The sequence below is a fragment of the Trichomycterus rosablanca genome, chromosome 17, assembly GCF_030014385.1.
Source record: "Trichomycterus rosablanca isolate fTriRos1 chromosome 17, fTriRos1.hap1, whole genome shotgun sequence".
Lineage (NCBI taxonomy): Eukaryota > Metazoa > Chordata > Actinopteri > Siluriformes > Trichomycteridae > Trichomycterus > Trichomycterus rosablanca.
In genome coordinates, this window is record NC_086004.1 from 23,403,016 (window position 1) to 23,422,438 (window position 19,423).

Genomic DNA, 19,423 nt, shown 5'->3' on the forward strand with positions numbered 1-19,423 from the left:
CAGGCATCAGAACAAGGTAGACTTGTCTGACAAATCCTGTTCTGTACATAATCAAGTAGACAACTGTACACATGAGCATCTTTTACCTGTCTGTAGGATGATCCACCTCGTACAAAGATTAAAGGCCCCACTGATAATGTCCATCTACCAGACAGCACTGGACTCCTTTAGATGTCTTGGAAAGTCTCAATGTGTCAGTGCTGTTCTGACTGCATATTAGATTGATGGTTCTAATGTTTTGGCTCATCAGTGTACGGACACGGTGCTTGAGAGCCAATGAGAAAAAATCCTTCCTTACCATTTGCTACTCATTATGGTATTGTCTATGCATAAATCAATAAAAGTTATCATATTTATATACAAGCAAAGGCTTTCCACACAAAAATCAGTTTTAGTCCATTTGACCAATCCTTTTCATCAGATTCAATCTTTAATGAACAACAATTGTATTCTTTAACAAAAGCACAACAAATGTTTCAGGAAGTCTTGACAGTTGATTTCTTGTAGTTAAGTGCCACATATGATAAATTCTTAATGAATATACTTGCTAATCAAGCCTATGTGTATCTCACATACATGCCTGCTCTGGGTATGTAATTATATTCCTGAATAGGTTGTAGCTTTTTTTAATTCAAGGCCTCAAAGCACACTAACAGGGCCAACAATCATCACTTGATTACAAAGTAGGCTGATGTGAACTACACTGAGTTAATATATCCCAAGAGCCAAGGTATGTCTTTTTTATTTAAGTGTGACGTTTACAACAAAAGAACTGTTGAATATACATTTTATAATATACCTTCAACCCATAGGGTACAGGGATATATCTAAAATGCAGTTTATTTTTCCCATTCTGTAGTTACTCAAGAGGGACATGCCACTGGGAGTGTGTTGTGTAAAGGGAATTCTTACATACAGATGAAGGAGGAAGGATCATGTACGATGCAATTCTGGTTATTTGAAGGTCTCATCAAGAACGTTTGCATTTTACAATATACATACAGTACCATTCTTACGCTGTTCAGGCCGGATGAACCGTTTTAGCGTTGTGGATCAGTGCCGTTGCTGTTATAAGTTCATTTTACAAGCACAACACCATGACCTTTCACCCCATTCTGCCAACCAATTCTCAAGTTGATTCTAAGGAAAACTGGCTATAGCCATCATCACGGATGACCCAGCAGATAAAAGTAGAATACTGTTTACACAGAAAACATGTGTACATGTGTAAAAATAAACATTGAAGAAAAGCATCGATATCAACGCATCGATATCAAATGCTGCAAGCATGCCTCTTTTTAAAGAGAGTTGGAAGAGCAGAAGCAATTCACAGTTTTCATACTACTGTGTAGATGTAGGTCAAAGTCCATACTGAAATGTGTGGCAAAGAAGTGTACTTGAAGTGTACTGTAGAAAGCAAGTGCATGCGTTACTATTTTAAAATGAAATCATATCTGAAATGTTTAGCATTTGGGATTACATCTTTGCATGTGCATCATCTTCAGAAGGCAGAACAGGGTACAACAGTCCTTATCACACTACTAACAGTGTTGATTCTGTCTTGATTTAATTTTCTCTTCTGTATTTTTGCAAGATAGAACTGCAGCTCTTTAATAGTCACTGGATATAAAAAACAAAGCAGGATTGGTTTCTGGATACACTCGCTCTGCTGGGCGGAGTGGTGGAGGCAGCGATGATTTGCTGGGAGATTGGAGTGAGTGAGCAGGTCAGGAGAGGCTGGCGTCAGAGTTCAGGGGTCAGACCGGGGGTGCTTTGCGCTGCAGCAAGTACTGGTGGATGTCATGTGCATCCCGTTTGAGCCAGGCTGCGTTCAGGAGAATGTTCTCGCAGCACTGCTGGACCGTGCGCTCGGCCGCTGGCGCTTGGTGAGTCTCAAAGAAACTCTTAACATAAAAATAAGCCCAGATGAGGATTAGTATTCAGCAACAATGCATACAAATAAGTGTAAAAATACAGCGGCATAATCCAAAAATCACATTTAAAAACATTCGTCTGACTTACCTTTACTTCTGCAGCCATTTTGTCAATTGCAAATCCATCAACAGTGACCTGATTGAGAGATGTTCAAAAAAGTACATAATATATGGTAAATTATTTGCACTGGGTTAAAGCCCTAAGTACGTTGATAGTAGGCCACTGGAATCAATGCACATGCCCATACAGATGCTAGTAGATATCCAGAAAAAACAGCCAAAATGTACAGTATGTGTCTGTCAGGGGGTGTAATTACTTTGTGAATCCACCGAGTGTGTGTGTACATTATTGTAGTAATATTTGCTGGAGTCTAACCTTCGAGGTTTTAATCATAAATGTTATACATTTTAGTTCTCATATTTGCAGTGCATAAACAGCAAATGAATTATTAGTACTGTATAATTCAAATGAACATTTAAAAGAGGTACGACATAAAATCATGATTGATGATGACTTTTTTATTTAATAATTAAATTCTAATGCATATGTCATATATGCACAAAGCGTATGTCCTCAGACTTACCTTAATCAGTCGAGATATGAGGAACCCGCCCTGGTAACGGTTATGAAGCTCCTCCCAGTTGTCTTTGACAAATTTCCAGGCTGCCTTGCGGCCCAGTTTACTGCTTCCGGCCACGCCTCCAATCACCGACACGGTGTCCTGGGGACGCACGTCCTCCTGCACACATGATAAAACCAGTGCTAAAAACAGAACATGCACACTATAACACACGTACCCAGACTCAAGCTATACAGAGAGGGACTTGTTTAAGCATGTCTAACACTTCATTGCACACTATTCCAACACTTCTGCTTAAAATATTTTCACGAGAAGCTAAACCTCACAGGGAACACACACACACATTTTTCAACTTCTATCAAATACATTATACACAATGTATAAAGGCAATACAGTAAATCATTATTTATTGATTATTTACTAGGACTCGTACATCATGTTTTACACTTTGGTTACATTTAAGACAGGACTGGTAGCTACAGAATACATGATTCATTAGTTTAAGTTCTAACACAGTCAAGAGAGAACATACAAACTTTTCACAGAATGGAGCTGTTCCACCTGGGAATTAAACCCAGGACCTTCTTGCTGTAAGGCGACAGTGCTATCCATTGAGCCATCCAAGTGAATTATTAAGTGTACAAAGTATAACAAACTGCATAAATATGTAAAATTCAGATAACTTCTTAGCTAACAAGCCTAGACAGAATTTATATTTTGTGTGTGTGTGTGTGTGTGTGTGTACATGCGACATACATATGCAAAAACATACCGAAAGAGAAAAACTGAGCACCCTCTGGATGAGGTCAGGAGATGAGATTGCTCCCAGAACTCTTTCTATGCGATTCTTTTCCTCCTGCATGTCAGCCTGCTTATGGAGCTAAAAAGAGAGAAAGTGCATGTCATGTATTCACAATGTAATCTAAAGCTCAAGTTACAGATCCATTTAGAAGCTCTCTATTCTGGTTGAAACAATTATGGTAAGGTATACGTTATGTCTTATTTGTTACCTTTAACATTGTGTCCAGCGTTGCACTATCTCCATGCTTTAGAACTGTCAGGTAAACCTAAAATAATACAACAGAACACCTGTAAAACACTTTCCCAAATAACATCATGCAATGTGGTTGGAAACAGAATTGGGAATATTGTTACTTTTTCAAGTCTATTAAAGGGGAAGATTAATATTGGTCTAAATGCATTTGGCCAAGCAGGTCTTACTGGACTTCTGAGGTCTGCAGATAGGATCTGCTTGCCTTCCACATGGTCTTTAAATCTCCTGCGAGCCTCCTCCAGCGTGGCTTTGTGTCCTGTCTTACCCAGCTTGCCCAACACAAGCCCTCGCAGCAAAGCGTCCAAGTGGCCTATAAGAATCAAATATGAAATTAAAAATCTGGCGTAGACACATAAAAATAGAGGAAAAAGAAGAAAATTGGGACAGAAATTTGACCTTCTCCAGGCTTGCTGTCCCAGCCAAGCTTAAGTCCAATGGGGGTAAAGAGGTCGCGGATAAACTCCTGAATCTCCTCGTGGTGCTCGGTGTGAGAGAGCAAACATGAGAGCACGCCCAGATTTGAACTTAGGTCACTCCACACTGTGTAGTTCGGCTCGCTCACAAACGCCTCCATCATTTTCAGTACCTCCACAGTGCTGATCATGCCAGCACGAGACTAACAGAGAAAGAAATTATGTTTAATTTTAAATAGTAGCTTTAATTCACCCCCACCCCCAATATCAAACTAAACAGTAACCACTTAACTTTCATTTATTAGCTCTGTTGTAGGATCTATACAGACATGATTGGCTATGCTGGAGGAAAAGGTTACAGGATCACTGAATCAGGACACAGTGTAAGGTGGCCTCGTCTAATGAATCTTAAATTTTGCAGTGGAATGCAGATGGTAGGGTCAGAATGTGGTGAAACTGCATGAATCCATGAACCCAAACAGCCTTTTGTCACCTGTTCAGGAGAATGACGGTGTAATGGGGTGAGAAACCTTTTCTTGGCACACACTGACCCTTTATACCAATCACACATCTTTTGATTGCCAGTGTACCTGACCACAAATTAGCCATTTTACCTAATAATGAGAATACGCCAAGTTATCTCAAAGCTGGTATTATCACCATGACGGCGAGTTCAGTTGCTTTCAATTGCACACTAACCCTCTAACATGGGTTAAGCCACCAACTGTTTTTTAAATATGAAAAAGGCATCTTTAATATGTAGTAGCGAAACTGCTATCTCCACTGTATTCCCCGACCACTTGTGCTGCTGCCTCAACCAGACAATAGGTGTCGTGTTGAAGAAGCAAGGACATGGATCTCCTTCTGGCCGTTCTTGTCTTACACAAACTAAATGTGTCTGTTAAGCTCCCAACCGGGCGGATAAGCTAGCAAATTAAAATGGTGCACCACTCTTGTAAACAACTACTGAGATACTAGATCATGCACAATCACTTCATAAATTATAAATGAGACACGGCAGCATGAAAAAATAAATACAAATGAGCTAAAAACTTTATATAAAATCAATCTATAAAAAATTTAAAAAAGGTAAATCTCATAAGTCTTATTATTAGAACTTTATAGTTTAGCACTACATGGTTGTCATGCCAGTAAGGCTACTGAACAAGATTGATAGTGTGTAAAACAGTAAGGCACTAATGGATATATTATGGTGATCAATAGTGCAGTTTGTATGTGTGTGTGGGTGCCTCCTTACCAGGGAGAACAGGTCATTTTGCAGACTCAGGCGATCCACCGGGAGCAGTGTTAGATCTCTGATTCCGGGCAGCAAACTTTCCAGCATTGTTGAACTATACTGGACCCTATAGAAACCCACTGTGCCAGGGTTAATCTAGAAAAAAAAAAAGTTTTAGACATTCATTAAGCTTTGCTTGGACCAATCAATCTAACTGCAAACATCAGAGAAGCTAGAGGAACATGTATAATTAATGCCTCAATAAATGCACATTCTACTACACCATTAGAACACAAGGAGAGCTGACCTTGACCCACTTATCTGGTCCAAGATTGGGGATGGTGACTGTGAGTTCAGGCTGGTCCAACAAAACCTGTATTTTGGAGCAGCTGGGGTCCTCACTGGAGCAGACGCTAATGGGAACCATCCAACTAGGACAGTCCTCCCCTAAAACACATCACATTCAAACATAATGCCTTAGCTGTTTTATAAAAGAATTGCCTGAAAAAAAAAAAGTAATTAAAAATAATCTTACCAGTGTGTGGACCACTAGCACAAAACTTCCTCTGAGATATCTTCAACACTTGGTCCTCTCCCTGCTAAAAAAATAATGTTTGCATTATGATCCTAATTAAATAAGAGACACAGTAGTAGTAAATAACTACCACAAGGCATTTTGGCAAATATTTGACTTGTCAAACATTCTTTCTAACTCCTGTCTAATTGATGCCATTATTTTATCTATTTACAGCTTCATATGTTAGTCATTAAGCTTTGCATAAAAAACTCAAAGGTAAGTTCAGTGATTTTGGCAGGGAGTTTGACTGTCAAAACTCAAACAAATACTGCCTCTCCCAAAGCCACATGCCCAAAGCATATGCGCACACACAGCCTGGGCTGCAACACCTAAAAAACAACCCCATAGAATTATCCCTTCTCCACCAAACTTCACAGTTGGCACAATGCAGTCAGACAAGTAAAGTTCTCCTGATATTCACCAAACCCAGATTTGTCCATCTGACTGCCAGATAGAGAAGTGTTATTACTCCAGAGTCCAGGGTCCAGAGGTGGCATGCTTTACAACACTTAATCCAACACTGGGCATTGTGCTTAGTGATGGTAAGGCTTGCATGGCTTTCATGGAATGAAGCTGCCAATGCACAGTTTTAGTGCTGAGGTTAATGACAGAGAAGGTTTGGAACTCTGCAGTTATTGAGTCAGCAGAGCGTTGGTGACTTGTATGCATGGTGACTGTATAGCTAGGTGCTTGATTATATACTTTTGTGAAAATGGGACAGAATGAACCACCTAATTTTAATGATTAAGCAGTGTGTCGAAATACTTTTGTTTATATAGTGTCCATACACGCACAGCACACACACATACCTGCTCCTGGTCCACTACAATAATGGGGAATCCCATCTGTTTGGTCCAAGTGCTCATCACTGCAGCAATAGGTTTCCCACTGGCCTGTTCCAGACAGTCCCATAGGTCCTCTAAATGACAGTGGTAAAAGCCAAAGAAAAAATTATAAAAACATAGTGTAGGTAAAATGGATTTAGGACTGATACCTACACCCCCTTCAACCCCAACCAACGTCTCCACTTAGCTTAATCCCACCAATACGGCAGGACGGGCTGCAGCGCGCGCCGGCATATGGCTGCGAATCGCTGGATGGCTGCTTGTCGTAGTTGGTTACTTTTCCTATCCCCACATCCCTAAACCGTGGCTCGTTGTGTGACTATGTTATGTTCTTATGTTTACATGTGCTTGTGTGCTGTTAGGGGCTTTTTTTCGTGTTACCATAGGGTGCTCCTCAGGGAGCACAATCTGGTTGCTGGTTTTTTTTTTATCTCCTACTCTCCCAATGTGTTACCATTTCTTGTCTAACGATGTGAATTTCCCCATTGTGGGACTAATAAAGGATTATCTTATCTTATCTTATAAATACCCAACATAAGAAAGAAAGCCATGGCATAAGCATGACAGAAGAAAGAGTAATGTTTTTTTGCAATTACATGTGCCTCATAAAACATTCCTCTTTCAACACATTCTGTAAATAGCACGATTTTTCTGCGTACACATCACACTATTATTGAATAATTTAATGTACATACATTCAAAAGCCAAACGATGCATTATAAAAGTGTGGCCTTAAGTGATCTGAAAACCACCAGATTCATTTTGCTTTAGTTATCAGTTGTATCTGTGAAATAATTACTGTAATGCAACCGAACACAGTACATACACAGCACTGCAGCTCAAAAACTCATCTACATGTGAGCTATTTAAAGCCTAGTCCACATTAACACAGATGAATTGCAAATCTAATACTATTCTCTTTGCCTATTTACAGTATAAATGTAATCAAAGGAAACCACAGCTTTTTAGAAACGTTGATGTAACTTGATAAAGACACCAGATAGTAGACAGAATTCATAATTAATTCATCTTGACTACTTAGTTCACTGCATAGTGTGTGAAAGCCATCAAGCCATCATCACTTTTACCTAGTAGTTCACAAAGGTAAAAAGCATGAAGAATAATTAAGATGATTTCACCCAATCTGTCTCCAGCAATCTTTTCTATTATAATGAGGCTTTAGTATGGATAAAATTTTTTTGGAAGTAGCACACATCTTTTTACGTGTATAAAAACGTAGTGCAAATGCCAACAATTAGTTACCTGTGAATGCATTTTTGTGCTGAAACTTTAAAAGGTATGAATTCATTCCCTTTCTAAAATCCTAAAAAGAAAATAAAAAAATGTTATTTACATTTATGGCATTTAATAAACACTTTTGATCCAAAGTGACTTACATTACAAGCATTTGAGGATTAACGGCCTTGCTGAGGGCACAACAATATCAACCAGACAGTAATGGGGCTTGAACTAGTGACCTTGTGATAACTGCTAAGCTACCACTACTGTCCAAATGTCTATACTACTATTTGAACACTACATGCATTGTGTACATGTAGTACAACAACCAACACATCATCCAGACCCCTTGTTGTGTAATATAAAGGTTAATGTAGTACATAATTCATCCAGTGTTTTGGAGAAACACACCCCGTTATCTTTAACTGTCAATTTGGGTGCTCTGTTTTCCATCATGCTTAAAATATTTCTTACCTCATCACCTATGTAGTTGTGCAGCATTCGAATTATGGAAGCGCCTTTGCTGTATGATATGGCATCAAATATTTCATCCACTTCTGAGGGGTGTCCAACATTAACCTGCCATTAAATAGACAGACAGGCAAACTCGTATTTCATTGGGCTAAATCTAGGCCAGGAATGCAAATGTGGAAACTGATACACTTCTGCACAGCCACTAGTGGTCTGCACAGCCACACAGCTTTGTAGTAAACAGAAAGAAACAATATACTTCCTTCTACACACAAACTTTTAGAGGTAACTGAATGAGAATTAATTACTGTTAAGACAAATAGGTTATTAGAAGTTTTAAGTGTGACATAAATAACTGCTAGCACACCTCAATAGGGTGACTGTTATCAAGAGCATCCAGTTCCAGAGCCCTGGTGTAGTCAGCAGATACAAACTGCGTCCAGATGTCGTACTCAGGGAAACAGTGATCCACACAGAGGTATTCGATCCATGATGCAAATCCCTCATTAAGCCACAAATGAGTCCACCACTCCTGCAAAATCATTTTGTAAATCAATCAATAGCAATTCTAATCCAGCTTCCAGATGAAAAGTGCCCCAACCCCATAAAAAAAACTATTAAAAGCAACCTTTGAAGCCAATAAAGCCAGACTTTAGACATTGAGGAGGATTTAACCATTTAAAATTCTGTTTGTGTTCAAGTAGACTTTTAAACAGTGTTCAAGTAAATAAAAATCAATAAATTATCAACAGTTTAAACAAAAGAAAACTTAACTAACACAACATGTTTTCAATCCTACAGAGCTGCTTCTCTTAAGCTTGTTATTCACCAGACAATAGAAAAGTCTACATGAGGTCACCACACAAACCGAGTTCACACACTCACCATAGTAACCAAATTCCCGAACCACTGATGTGCCAGCTCATGGCCCACTACAAGGGCCACCCATTGGCGTGAAGATGCACATGAATTCTTTGGGTCAATCAGCAAAGCAGTCTCTCTGGAAAAAAACAGAAGAAAATATGCATCCACATTTTGTTTTTTTTTTAATATTTAGATGCATAAAAAAACCTTAAAGCTACTAAAATAAAACGAATACTTAAACCTGGAAACAGGACTTTGAAAGTTCCTTGTAGATAGTTTAACCAGTCACTATATAATCGACTATTCTACAAGATTCATAAAGTACCTGTAGGTAACAAGACCCCAATTTTCCATGGCACCTAAATTAACACAGAAATACAATGTTCACATGATCATACACTTAACTTAGAAAACAATTTTTTTTTAAAGATGAAATGCATACATACCAGCAGCAAAATCAGCAATAGCTATCAGATCAATTTTAGGCAAAGGATAGGGAACATTGAAGTAGTCTTTGTAGAAAGGTAAGGTCTTTGTAGCCACCTATAATGAAAAGGGAAACAACCTGGTTTACTAATGACATACAGGACATCAAATAACCCTAGTACTAGCAAAAAAACCACAAAGACAGAACAATAAATGGCTGAGCTTTTAAATCCCCTTTACATTTGAATGAATTTTTCAAGATGTGCGAGTCCTGTTTTTGCTTACTGTCATCTGCCTTTAAAGAAAAGTGAAACGTTTACCTCCAATGCAAACTTGCCCTGCTCCGCTTTCCCCACCGGTGTGTACACACGGACAGTCACACCATCGGACGACTGGCTCTCCACAAAGTCATACTCGCCAATGACAAATGCTACCAAGTATGTAGACATGATGGGTGTGGTGGCAAACTTCACCTCTACCAGACTGTCGTCTTCTGGGTACGGCTTTCGGTCGATGACATTCTGAAATGCAAGAAAATGGTAATCAGACAGATGCAATAGCTTGAACACAATTTGTGGTTTTCAATGCAAAGAGTAGGCAGTCTTAGAGATCCAGCCATCTTCTCTATGAGATCTGACATTTGGTGTCATTTGTAATAAATTTTGTCGTAAGTGAGGGAGTGAGGAAAAAAAAAAGTCTTATCAGGGCAGTAGCAAACTTGAATTTTATAAGCCAACCTAGGCCTACTGGACAGCTTAAAGTAATACGAGCAGATAGAGCAGGCAATGTCCAATGTCGCAAGCTATAATAAAGACACTAAATAGTGTCTAAATAGATAGCAAGAACTGGGATATCACTCAGGTGTGCTGTGCTAACAATGTTTGTCAAGCATGAAAGAAAAATGTTCTAATGTTAGCCAAGTGCTAAGTTGTTTCTTGCAAGTGAGGAAAACTATATGCTTTCCAATAAAAAAATTATGTATTTTCACAGAATACTGTTCAGCTAGAGCAAACTGTTTTAAAACAAGGCGGGTTAAAACACCCTAGTAAACTGAACAGAATGGCAGGACTAGTTCTTAAACATTAATGCTTAACTACTGGCTTGTTTAATCCATCCAAAACGGTAAAGCACAGTCTTAAACATTAATAAACTCCTCCCATGTTAAATGGAAAGGTTAAAGAAAAATTGTGTTGGTGTAACCTGTGCTCTTTATCAGCACAATACAAAGCCAACCTTAACATACTTTTCACAGATGCCAAATCTTGGAGATGACAGGTGGCCTTGTGTGACAAGAGAACATGCAAATACATTTTTGTAAGATGAAACCTGTTGCCAGTGCTTAAATATAGCAAATCATTTAACCCCAATAATGCCACAAAACCCTGTACTATACTATATTGTACTGTACTCTAATAGTGGCAAAAAAAAAAATATTTAAGCAGAGATTTCCAAACACTGGGCCATGAGCTGTTTGGTAACAGACTGCAAAAATATGACAGTAAAGGCTGCAGGCTTTTATTAGAAGGTCATTTATTACTAACCAGTGAAAAATATTTTTAGAAACAAGTTTTCTAAACAACCAACACACACACAAACACGCCACATCTCCATATATTCAAATGTGCACTTGGTTGCCTTGTCTCCCACTCGCACATAGTTTGGCTATGTGAATACTTTACGGAGAATCAACATAGCAAAGCATAATAAAACCGATGGATATAAGCTATTACGTAGCCGCTAACTATACACCATTAAGTACAGTCTAAAGGTCATTTCCCACTGGGCTGTGTTAATTGGTACTGACATAGTTTTAAGCCCTTTACACAGCAGTTTACCAGGTAGCAAACTTTCACACGAGACACACCCAATGTAAAACAATTACACATAAAACACATAATTTTCATTTTCACTGATTCAGTTTGTTGATTACCTACGTCTGCTTAGCGGCGCTTAATGACACAAGGTCAGAGTGATTCAGTGATTAATAATTCAATGGCTATGTATACATCCAAAGATTTTCTCCAACCCGATTACAATCAGTTTGATTACAGATTAAGAGTGAGGTGATTACATGTGCGCTCTACTCATGCGCACTACAAGCAATTCGATTCAAAATGACATGCATGTCCTGAGTACCACTTAGTGTACAAATTACCATGACAATGAGCATCACGGGAGTTCAGTCACAGAGGAACAGCAGTATGTTACCTGAGTTTTCAGTTGGCATTTTTTTTCCAATCATGGCGGATCAGGACGTCAGTATGTCACATTTACTTATTAAAAAAGGGGAGAAAATGGGGAAGGGGAAGATGGCATGTCCTGCAACATTCTAAGGCACTTATGTCTTGTAAAGCATAAACAGATTTTCTCCAGACCAATTATTCACTCCTGCCAAGTTGAACTTTGTAAACTTTCTGACTGGGAATGTAATCAGATACAGGTGTTTACACAGCTATTTTTTTATTTAACAGATTATTTAAAGGATTGTCCACCTTGTTCATTCAAATAGAAATTGTATTTGGAATGGCCTTAATTTGACTAGTCTATTCTAATTGAGGTGTATACATGAACATGTTCTATTTCACTTGAGCTATTATTATATTATTATTATAGATTATTGCTGGATTATTATCAGGCTGCATGTAAATGTGGCCAGTAATAATTCTGCAGTAGTAAAACAATAAATCACTTCATTAACTCAAATCTGCATACAATGCTCTTTTTCGAATTAGCTTTACCCACGGACATGTGTAAAGAGGTGAAGGTATCCAAAAAGTAATATGTTCCTAATAATCAGCCAAAAGTGAGTAAAGCTAACGATGAACATTTTTCCACAACAACAACACAACATCTATGAAAACATTCCAGACTACCATTATAGGTGAAAGGAAATTGAAGCTTTCGGCCTTCTGCGATGCCTGCCTGCATCTTCTCTTTAACAGCTGCAGTAATTAGCATGCTCTTTAAAATCACCAGTGAAACCAGAGCTCTAATACCATTACACTGTTCTATCCAACCCAGAATGGAGTTTCTCTATTTAACACGCAATGGGAAAATAAGGTCTTCAGGTAGAACACTTTGAAATCTCACTTCCATTGTTCAAGAAGAAGACCTAAATCTAAAATCATAATAATTCTTCTTTAAGATACATAAGGGGCGCAAAAGACATTTCCAGCACTGCAGAGGGACAGCTGGCCTGCACCAGTGGAAACAAGAACGCCTCAGAGCATGTGTTACATCACATACACTGAAACACAATGCTAGGAAACACATAGCCCTAGATGAGTAATGCGAATCAAGCTGTTTGGGCTCTTGTAAAGTGCGACATACCATATTTGACAAGGCTACTCGATCCTTGGGAACAATAAGGGTTATGTCAAAAGTAGCTTTGATAGCTGGCTCATCCCAGCAAGGAAAAGCTCGACGAGCATCCGTAGCCTGAGAGAGAAAGAGAGAGACAGGGTGAGAAAAAGAGGTTACAGAGGGCATGTGATTTTGACAATAGTTCACACGTGTTTGGGAGGGAACATTTATGTGCACACTGAGAAATTCAAGGAAAGTAACACAGCCATAAACAAACCCAAAAATATCCGTTATATAGCAGCAAAAAAAAAAATACAAAAACACACATGCTCTTGTAATAGAAACTTAACTTGCTTCTTCATTGCATTTAAACCTAAACCACTTTTCATTTACTTGTTCAATAGTGATCCAGTTACTTACAACAAGCCTATAATATGATATATTTGCATCACACAGTTAAGAATCTGGCTGAACACTGAAAGTAATTTTAAAGTCAGATGAAAAAATATGGCCCGGACAAGGGTTCTGAGAGGAGTAACTGCAATGCCAAGAATGAAGAAGCAATAAGACACTTGCTGTGCGTGGACTTACCTCAAACTGTGTGACAGCTGCGTAGCGAACTTCTCCTGAAGCAGCTGTATATTTACTTCGGTAAAAACCTTTCATTTTGTCATTCAACTCTCCTACAAAATCGATTTTCAACACACCTGATCCTAAAAAACATGTAATAAACACTTGTTTATCTGTAACACTTCCAAAACAAAACAAATTAAACAACTAAAATACAACCCCAGTGTATACATACTTAGTGAAGAGTAACTCATGTGTTATGTTAATTATTATACAAACTAAATAATCACAACTTCTTTGCCTTTACAACAAACTGATTAGTCCAACTTCTTCACTGATAAAAAAGAAATACCAATTACATAGTTACTGTTAGCATTAGCCAGGAACTAATGCTGCTAGTGTTGCCATGGTGCTTACCTTTAAGAAGAGCACTGGGAAAAGACAAAGTGACCTTTTCGTCCTCATTTTGATAGTTGAATCCTGTAGCGTTAATTTCTAAGTACAGAGAAATGAGAATGCTTCGTTATAATATAGTATTGTATTGACAGGAAATAAAACGAAAAACAAAAAATATTTTCAGTACAATGCTGTAATTAACAGTACATGCAATAAATAGGAATGTTATTTATGAACCGATTAACCAATAACTGGCTAAAAGTACATTGTTCCATTAATGCAATCACTGAAAAGTCATAGAAATATATTTCCAGCAGCTGATGGTTGGTTTATATTAAGAGGTGAGCTACAGATCTCTGACAGACAGACATACCCACACATACAGACAGAAAAAACAAACGCCTTGAACAGCCTAAGACTTTTATTATATAACCAACTGATTGATCACCAACTAAAAATAATTATTTGATCAATGCAGTTAGTTAAAAAACATTTAAATCCATGCTAATAGCTTTTTTAAATTAATAAATTTTTTTAAACTGAGACCAGTACAGAGACCATGAATATTAAACATCCCTGCACGTAAAAAAAAACCTAGTGTTGTGCCAATTTTGCAATTGACAACATTCCATCTCCATAGGCATGTATGTACAGGATTCCTGACAACCGATGCATCCCATTTGGGAGTGAGCACTTAGATTACTTAAACTGTGGTGCCTACACCATTTAAATTCTTAACTGGAAAACTACTTTGCATCAATATGGAGCGGCTGCTCTGCAGATACAGACAGCATGCAGCATATTGAATGTCTGCACATTTTAAATATTATAAAATAAACTAATGTTGTCAGAAATGTTTACAATAATAACTGTTTGTATTATAATAAAAAACCCTCAAATGCACTTAATTACTGGCTACCAACTGAATGTTGATGGTACGCATTCTGAAAGCCAACCTAGCTTTGGTCATGTTTATGTAGTTTTGTTGCTTCTTTCTCATTCACTGTGGACAAAATTTATTAAAGGGTTGCTATAAACCTGTCAGTAAACCATCTACTAATGACAGTAAGTTATTGGTTAAATTGATTAGGAAATTTTTGCAAGCCTACTGCAGTTTGGTAGTCAGCGATAACATCTGCTCTTTCCTTCCACAGACATGACTAAATGTGTTTGTCAAGCGCCTGAGTAACACAGGTCTCAAAAGTGGCGTGCTAGTCAAATGGACTGTTGTGCCACACATGCTCTTCAGTTTTATTTAGAATTTAAAATCCAAGTTTAAAATGTAAAAACCTTGACAGCACAATACACTTATGTGTAGTTGTGGTATATGACCCATTAAAGAACAACTTTGATTTATGCTGCAACTATTCTGTTGAATTTGAAAAAAAGACAATCGGTGCAACACTCGTGCACTTGTTTTATTTTATTCAGTGAATCTTTCAACCCTCAACATGCAAAGAATAAATTTAACAAGTGCACTGAAATTGCCAGTGTATATAAAGGTTCACCATTACCTTCTCCTCCTTCAGGTGCAAAAGATGCAGTGATTATGTCTATATCAGCACAGTTCATCACAATTTGGTTTGTACCTTGTGTAACCTGCAAATAAAAAGAAAACAAAACTAGTATAAATCAACATGAAATTTAAATAAGCACTTGACAAATCATTTTGCCATAATGATAATGTGTTCATATTGCAAAACCGATTATGGATTTTGGTGACATCTGCTTAATCCATGAAAAATTTTTTACAACCCAAACTTTTAACACATTGAAATATTTCACTAATGCTCCAACACAGCTGAGCTCAGTAAAATGTGTAAAAAAAAGAAGAAAAAAGTAAGCAGTAGAAATGACAAAAACAAAGACCTTAAACATCCATGTAGTCCATTTGAACAAGGGCTGAATGCCATATTGTTTTTGCATGTATTGCCTTTGTGTTTTTTAATTATCTATATGAAAAGAGGACATGTCTATCACATTCAGGCTAAACAATCAAGACCAGGCATGTTAATAAACCAGTGCTGTTTAATTTGTCAACCACAGTGTTCCTGAAGAAAGAAAAGCAATATTCAGAGTACTGATGTTAATTATTAACTGGTTAACCGATAACTAACAAAGAAGTCATTGTTTGGGTAATGCAGTCAGTTTTAAAATGCCATTTAAGATCATTTTTAAAAGCTAATGCTTGATTTTAAATTGAGAGCGGAGCTAGACAACTTTCTTACTAAATGGAGACTCTCGGTACACATACACTATTTCTGGGTACAACTGTGCAACCTCCTATAATGTAAGAACACGGCCCTTAATTCACTTCAGTAAATCTTGGTTTAAAACCACTAAGCGGTATAACCACTGTGATAAATCCAAAATCTTTTTTGTATGGTAAAAAAAATCTAGTATTTTTTGTAGTAACCTGTATGAAAATAATGCTTATGGATCTCTCTCCATCAAATCTGTGTAAACCAAACCATATTTATAGATGCATCAAACTCAGATTGTGTTAATTTGAAGTCCTGTATAAATAGCATTTCACACTCCTCTGCCATGCTTATTTCTCACCCACAGCAAGGAAGTCTGTCCATTTAACTGGCTTAAATACAAACAGCTGTAATAATCTAAATCTATTTATTAATTAGGATTTTAATGTCATGTTTTACATATTTTGGTTACATTCATAACAGAAAAGGTAGTTACTCGTTACACAAGATTCAGCAGTTCACAAGTTTAATGTCAAACAGTCATGGTCAATTTTGTATCTCCAGTTCACCTCACTTGCACGTCTTTGGACTGTGGGTGGACCGCCCCACCTGGGGGTCGAATCCAGGACCTTCTTGGTTACTGTGGTAGAATTCATTTGTATTTCTAGCAGTCTGGTTTGCTCACTCTAAGCCATGGAGGATTGTGTGGTTGGTTGTGTGGGTCAAATGAATTAAAATAATTGATTGTTGATTTTGCAAGATATTACCCCACCATCCCTCAAGCACAATTCTGACATAACATAAAATACTTCATTTATTAAAACAGGGTCAAATACAAAGTATAATATTTTTAGACAATGAAAATAATGAGTTACTATTATATTAAAATTCCTAAATTGCAGAGATACAATAGCAGGACCAAAACAGAACAGGTCGTATGTGCTTACCTAAACAAACAAAACAAAAGCTAGTTCCAATTATTGAGCTGAAACTAGAAATTAAAAATACAATTATATAACTGTCATGTCCCTTGTAAGTGTATGAAAACTGCTATACACACTGTTGGTTGGTTTTACTCACTACTACACATGAAAACAAATTAAGCAACTATTAAACATCAATCACATTGTCAGGCCCTAAGCTGCTCCTACACCTAAGAATTGCTTGAGGTAAAAGGCACCTAGCATATTTTTTAATTTTTGATTGACAATAAACCTTGTCCATCTTAGCTCTGTTAATTGCCTTAGTGACAGAACTGGTCTGATATTAAGCTTTTGTTGCATTTCACCCAAATTAAAACCAGTCAGGTTGCAAATACAAAAATCCTGCCTGTGGTTTGTATCTCCACAAGGCTCTTAAATGAAGAAGTTATTTTATACTTCAGGCTCTTGGGATTTCTGTACTTAGAGAGTGGAACAATCAATATATTTCAAGCCTACAGGTCTAGATATGGACATTTTATTTTTCATCCTCCAAGAGTGATTCATCAAATCAGCTGAAATGGTAGTTGGTAATCATGCATGAACCAGCACAAATGAGGAAGAGTCTTTGAGAGAGAATAAGGCTGGATGTCACTTGGATGCTGTAAGAAATTTACCCATGTGACCTGCAGGCAAATATGGAATTAGCAACACACAGATGCTATGCAGTCCGAGTAGCCCCAGACTGTGGCATTACAGGGTTTGAAGAATTACAAGGGATGTAGTTAATCTCATGCTCCAATAAAACTGGGTACTGTGGCCACATTTATTGCAGGAGGGTGAATTTTTACACCAGGGTTACATTGTAAAGCACAAAGCAGCTTAACACAGCCTGTTTTGGTGGCCACAACAGTATTTATGCAAACATTCTTTTACTTAAAAACACAAGAATCAGATTAATGTCCCACTAAAGAGCTGCACTTGTCTAATCACACAATTACATTTTGTTATCAAACAATTCAGCAGCTGGTTGTTAGCAAGAGTAAAACTAAAGCACAATAAGGGAGCAAAAAAAGTCAGGGAATAGAGCCTAACTACATAGCATTATAAAACAGGCCACAAGTGATTAAACATTCAGAATCACTAATGCTTTGGTATACATTAGTTTTTGACTTGTAATCTCAATTATGACTTTAATAATTTGTTTGGGTTGATGTAGGGTTTGAAGAGAATCCACTTTTCCAAGTAGGTTTTCCAGAGGAATTTGTAGTTTGTCTGTGGAAATTTGTGCCCATGCAAACACTTGTTCATTGTGAGGTTTCAATTCATTGAAGACATTACTGCTTGGAAAAACAGATTTCTATCTGTCAACAAAGAGTTTTGGATAGGTTGTGTAACTTCTACTAACAACTGACATGCTTTGTGCTATTTGCGCTTGTAATTTATTTCAGAAGAAGAAGAAGGTTTTCTTACTTTATTTTTAAGTCAGAACATCTTATAATAAACTTGGGTTGACCCGGTTTTTGACTGTCTTGTAAGGAAACAAACCGAGCAGGTTGTTCTGGTTGACAGAAGCTAGAAGGCTGCCATCAACATTAATGCTGACTGCATGACTAGCATTTCAGAAGAATTCTAACGTGGTATCAGGGGACTAAATTGTTAACTTCACAACGTTTAACAAAACAATACTTTAAATGTAAATATATAATATCTAAGTTATTTACTAATTTAGAGCTACTGTGGCTTACTTGATCCATAGCTTCCACCCTGATTCACTAGAACTAGGGTTGCGTTCCAAACCGCAAACTACGTACTAGATAGTGTAATACAACATAGTAACAACACGAGTTGTAGTGTACTTGCTTGCCACACTATTTAGTACACAAGTGGGCGGTTTGGAACGTAACTAAAGTAAGGTTGCTAAATAGCTAGCGAAGTATGTGGCTAGTTAGCTTAGCAGTAACGGTGACCATAGGCTTACCGACCATGAAAATGTACTAATTTATTTATGTTTAAAAAATGAATGTAAATGCAGTTGTAAGCAGCGTACCTGCACCACCGCCTCCAGTTTTCCCTCGAAGGTGAAGTCGACCAGGTCTGGTTTGAGACATAGCGCGTAGTTAACGGGGGAAACGTCAGTGGGCAGCCGGACGAAGGGCCTCCTCTCAGTCATGCTGAACTGATTCAGGCTGGTAGCGTCAGCAGAAACAGTACAATAGCTAATGAGTGAGTTTACTCTCAGAGTCAGAGAAACGGGCTTCGAGTACAGAATCGGATTTTGATGTATGACTTGTCGAGCGACTGCGAGAGACACTTGACGGCTCAGACACAGCAACATAAAATCGCGGGATTTGTTGCTAACTGGCTCCCAACCTCCCTCTCACTTCACATC

General features: G+C 37.7%; 1 protein-coding gene across 2 annotated transcripts; it reads right to left on the reverse strand.

Annotated features, from left to right (window-relative positions):
* Positions 1-726: 726 nt before the first annotated feature.
* On the reverse strand, positions 727-19,423 carry npepps (aminopeptidase puromycin sensitive). Of its 2 annotated transcripts, none has more exons than XM_063012547.1 (23): positions 19,082-19,423; positions 15,425-15,509; positions 13,932-14,009; positions 13,536-13,657; positions 12,972-13,079; positions 9,962-10,162; positions 9,662-9,758; positions 9,541-9,574; positions 9,237-9,351; positions 8,719-8,883; positions 8,355-8,459; positions 7,905-7,965; positions 6,606-6,715; positions 5,755-5,815; positions 5,527-5,666; positions 5,241-5,375; positions 3,966-4,185; positions 3,737-3,879; positions 3,526-3,582; positions 3,288-3,395; positions 2,519-2,674; positions 2,023-2,070; positions 727-1,904 (listed from the first exon to the last, which is right to left on the reverse strand). In XM_063012547.1, the coding sequence occupies exons 1-23, from the start codon at positions 19,367-19,369 to the stop codon at positions 1,758-1,760; spliced, it is 2,784 nt and encodes a 927-aa protein (XP_062868617.1). In that variant the 5' UTR covers positions 19,370-19,423; the 3' UTR covers positions 727-1,757. The 2 variants fall into 2 exon arrangements, with proteins under 2 accessions (XP_062868617.1, XP_062868616.1); XM_063012546.1 differs by having other exon boundaries at positions 5,755-5,818.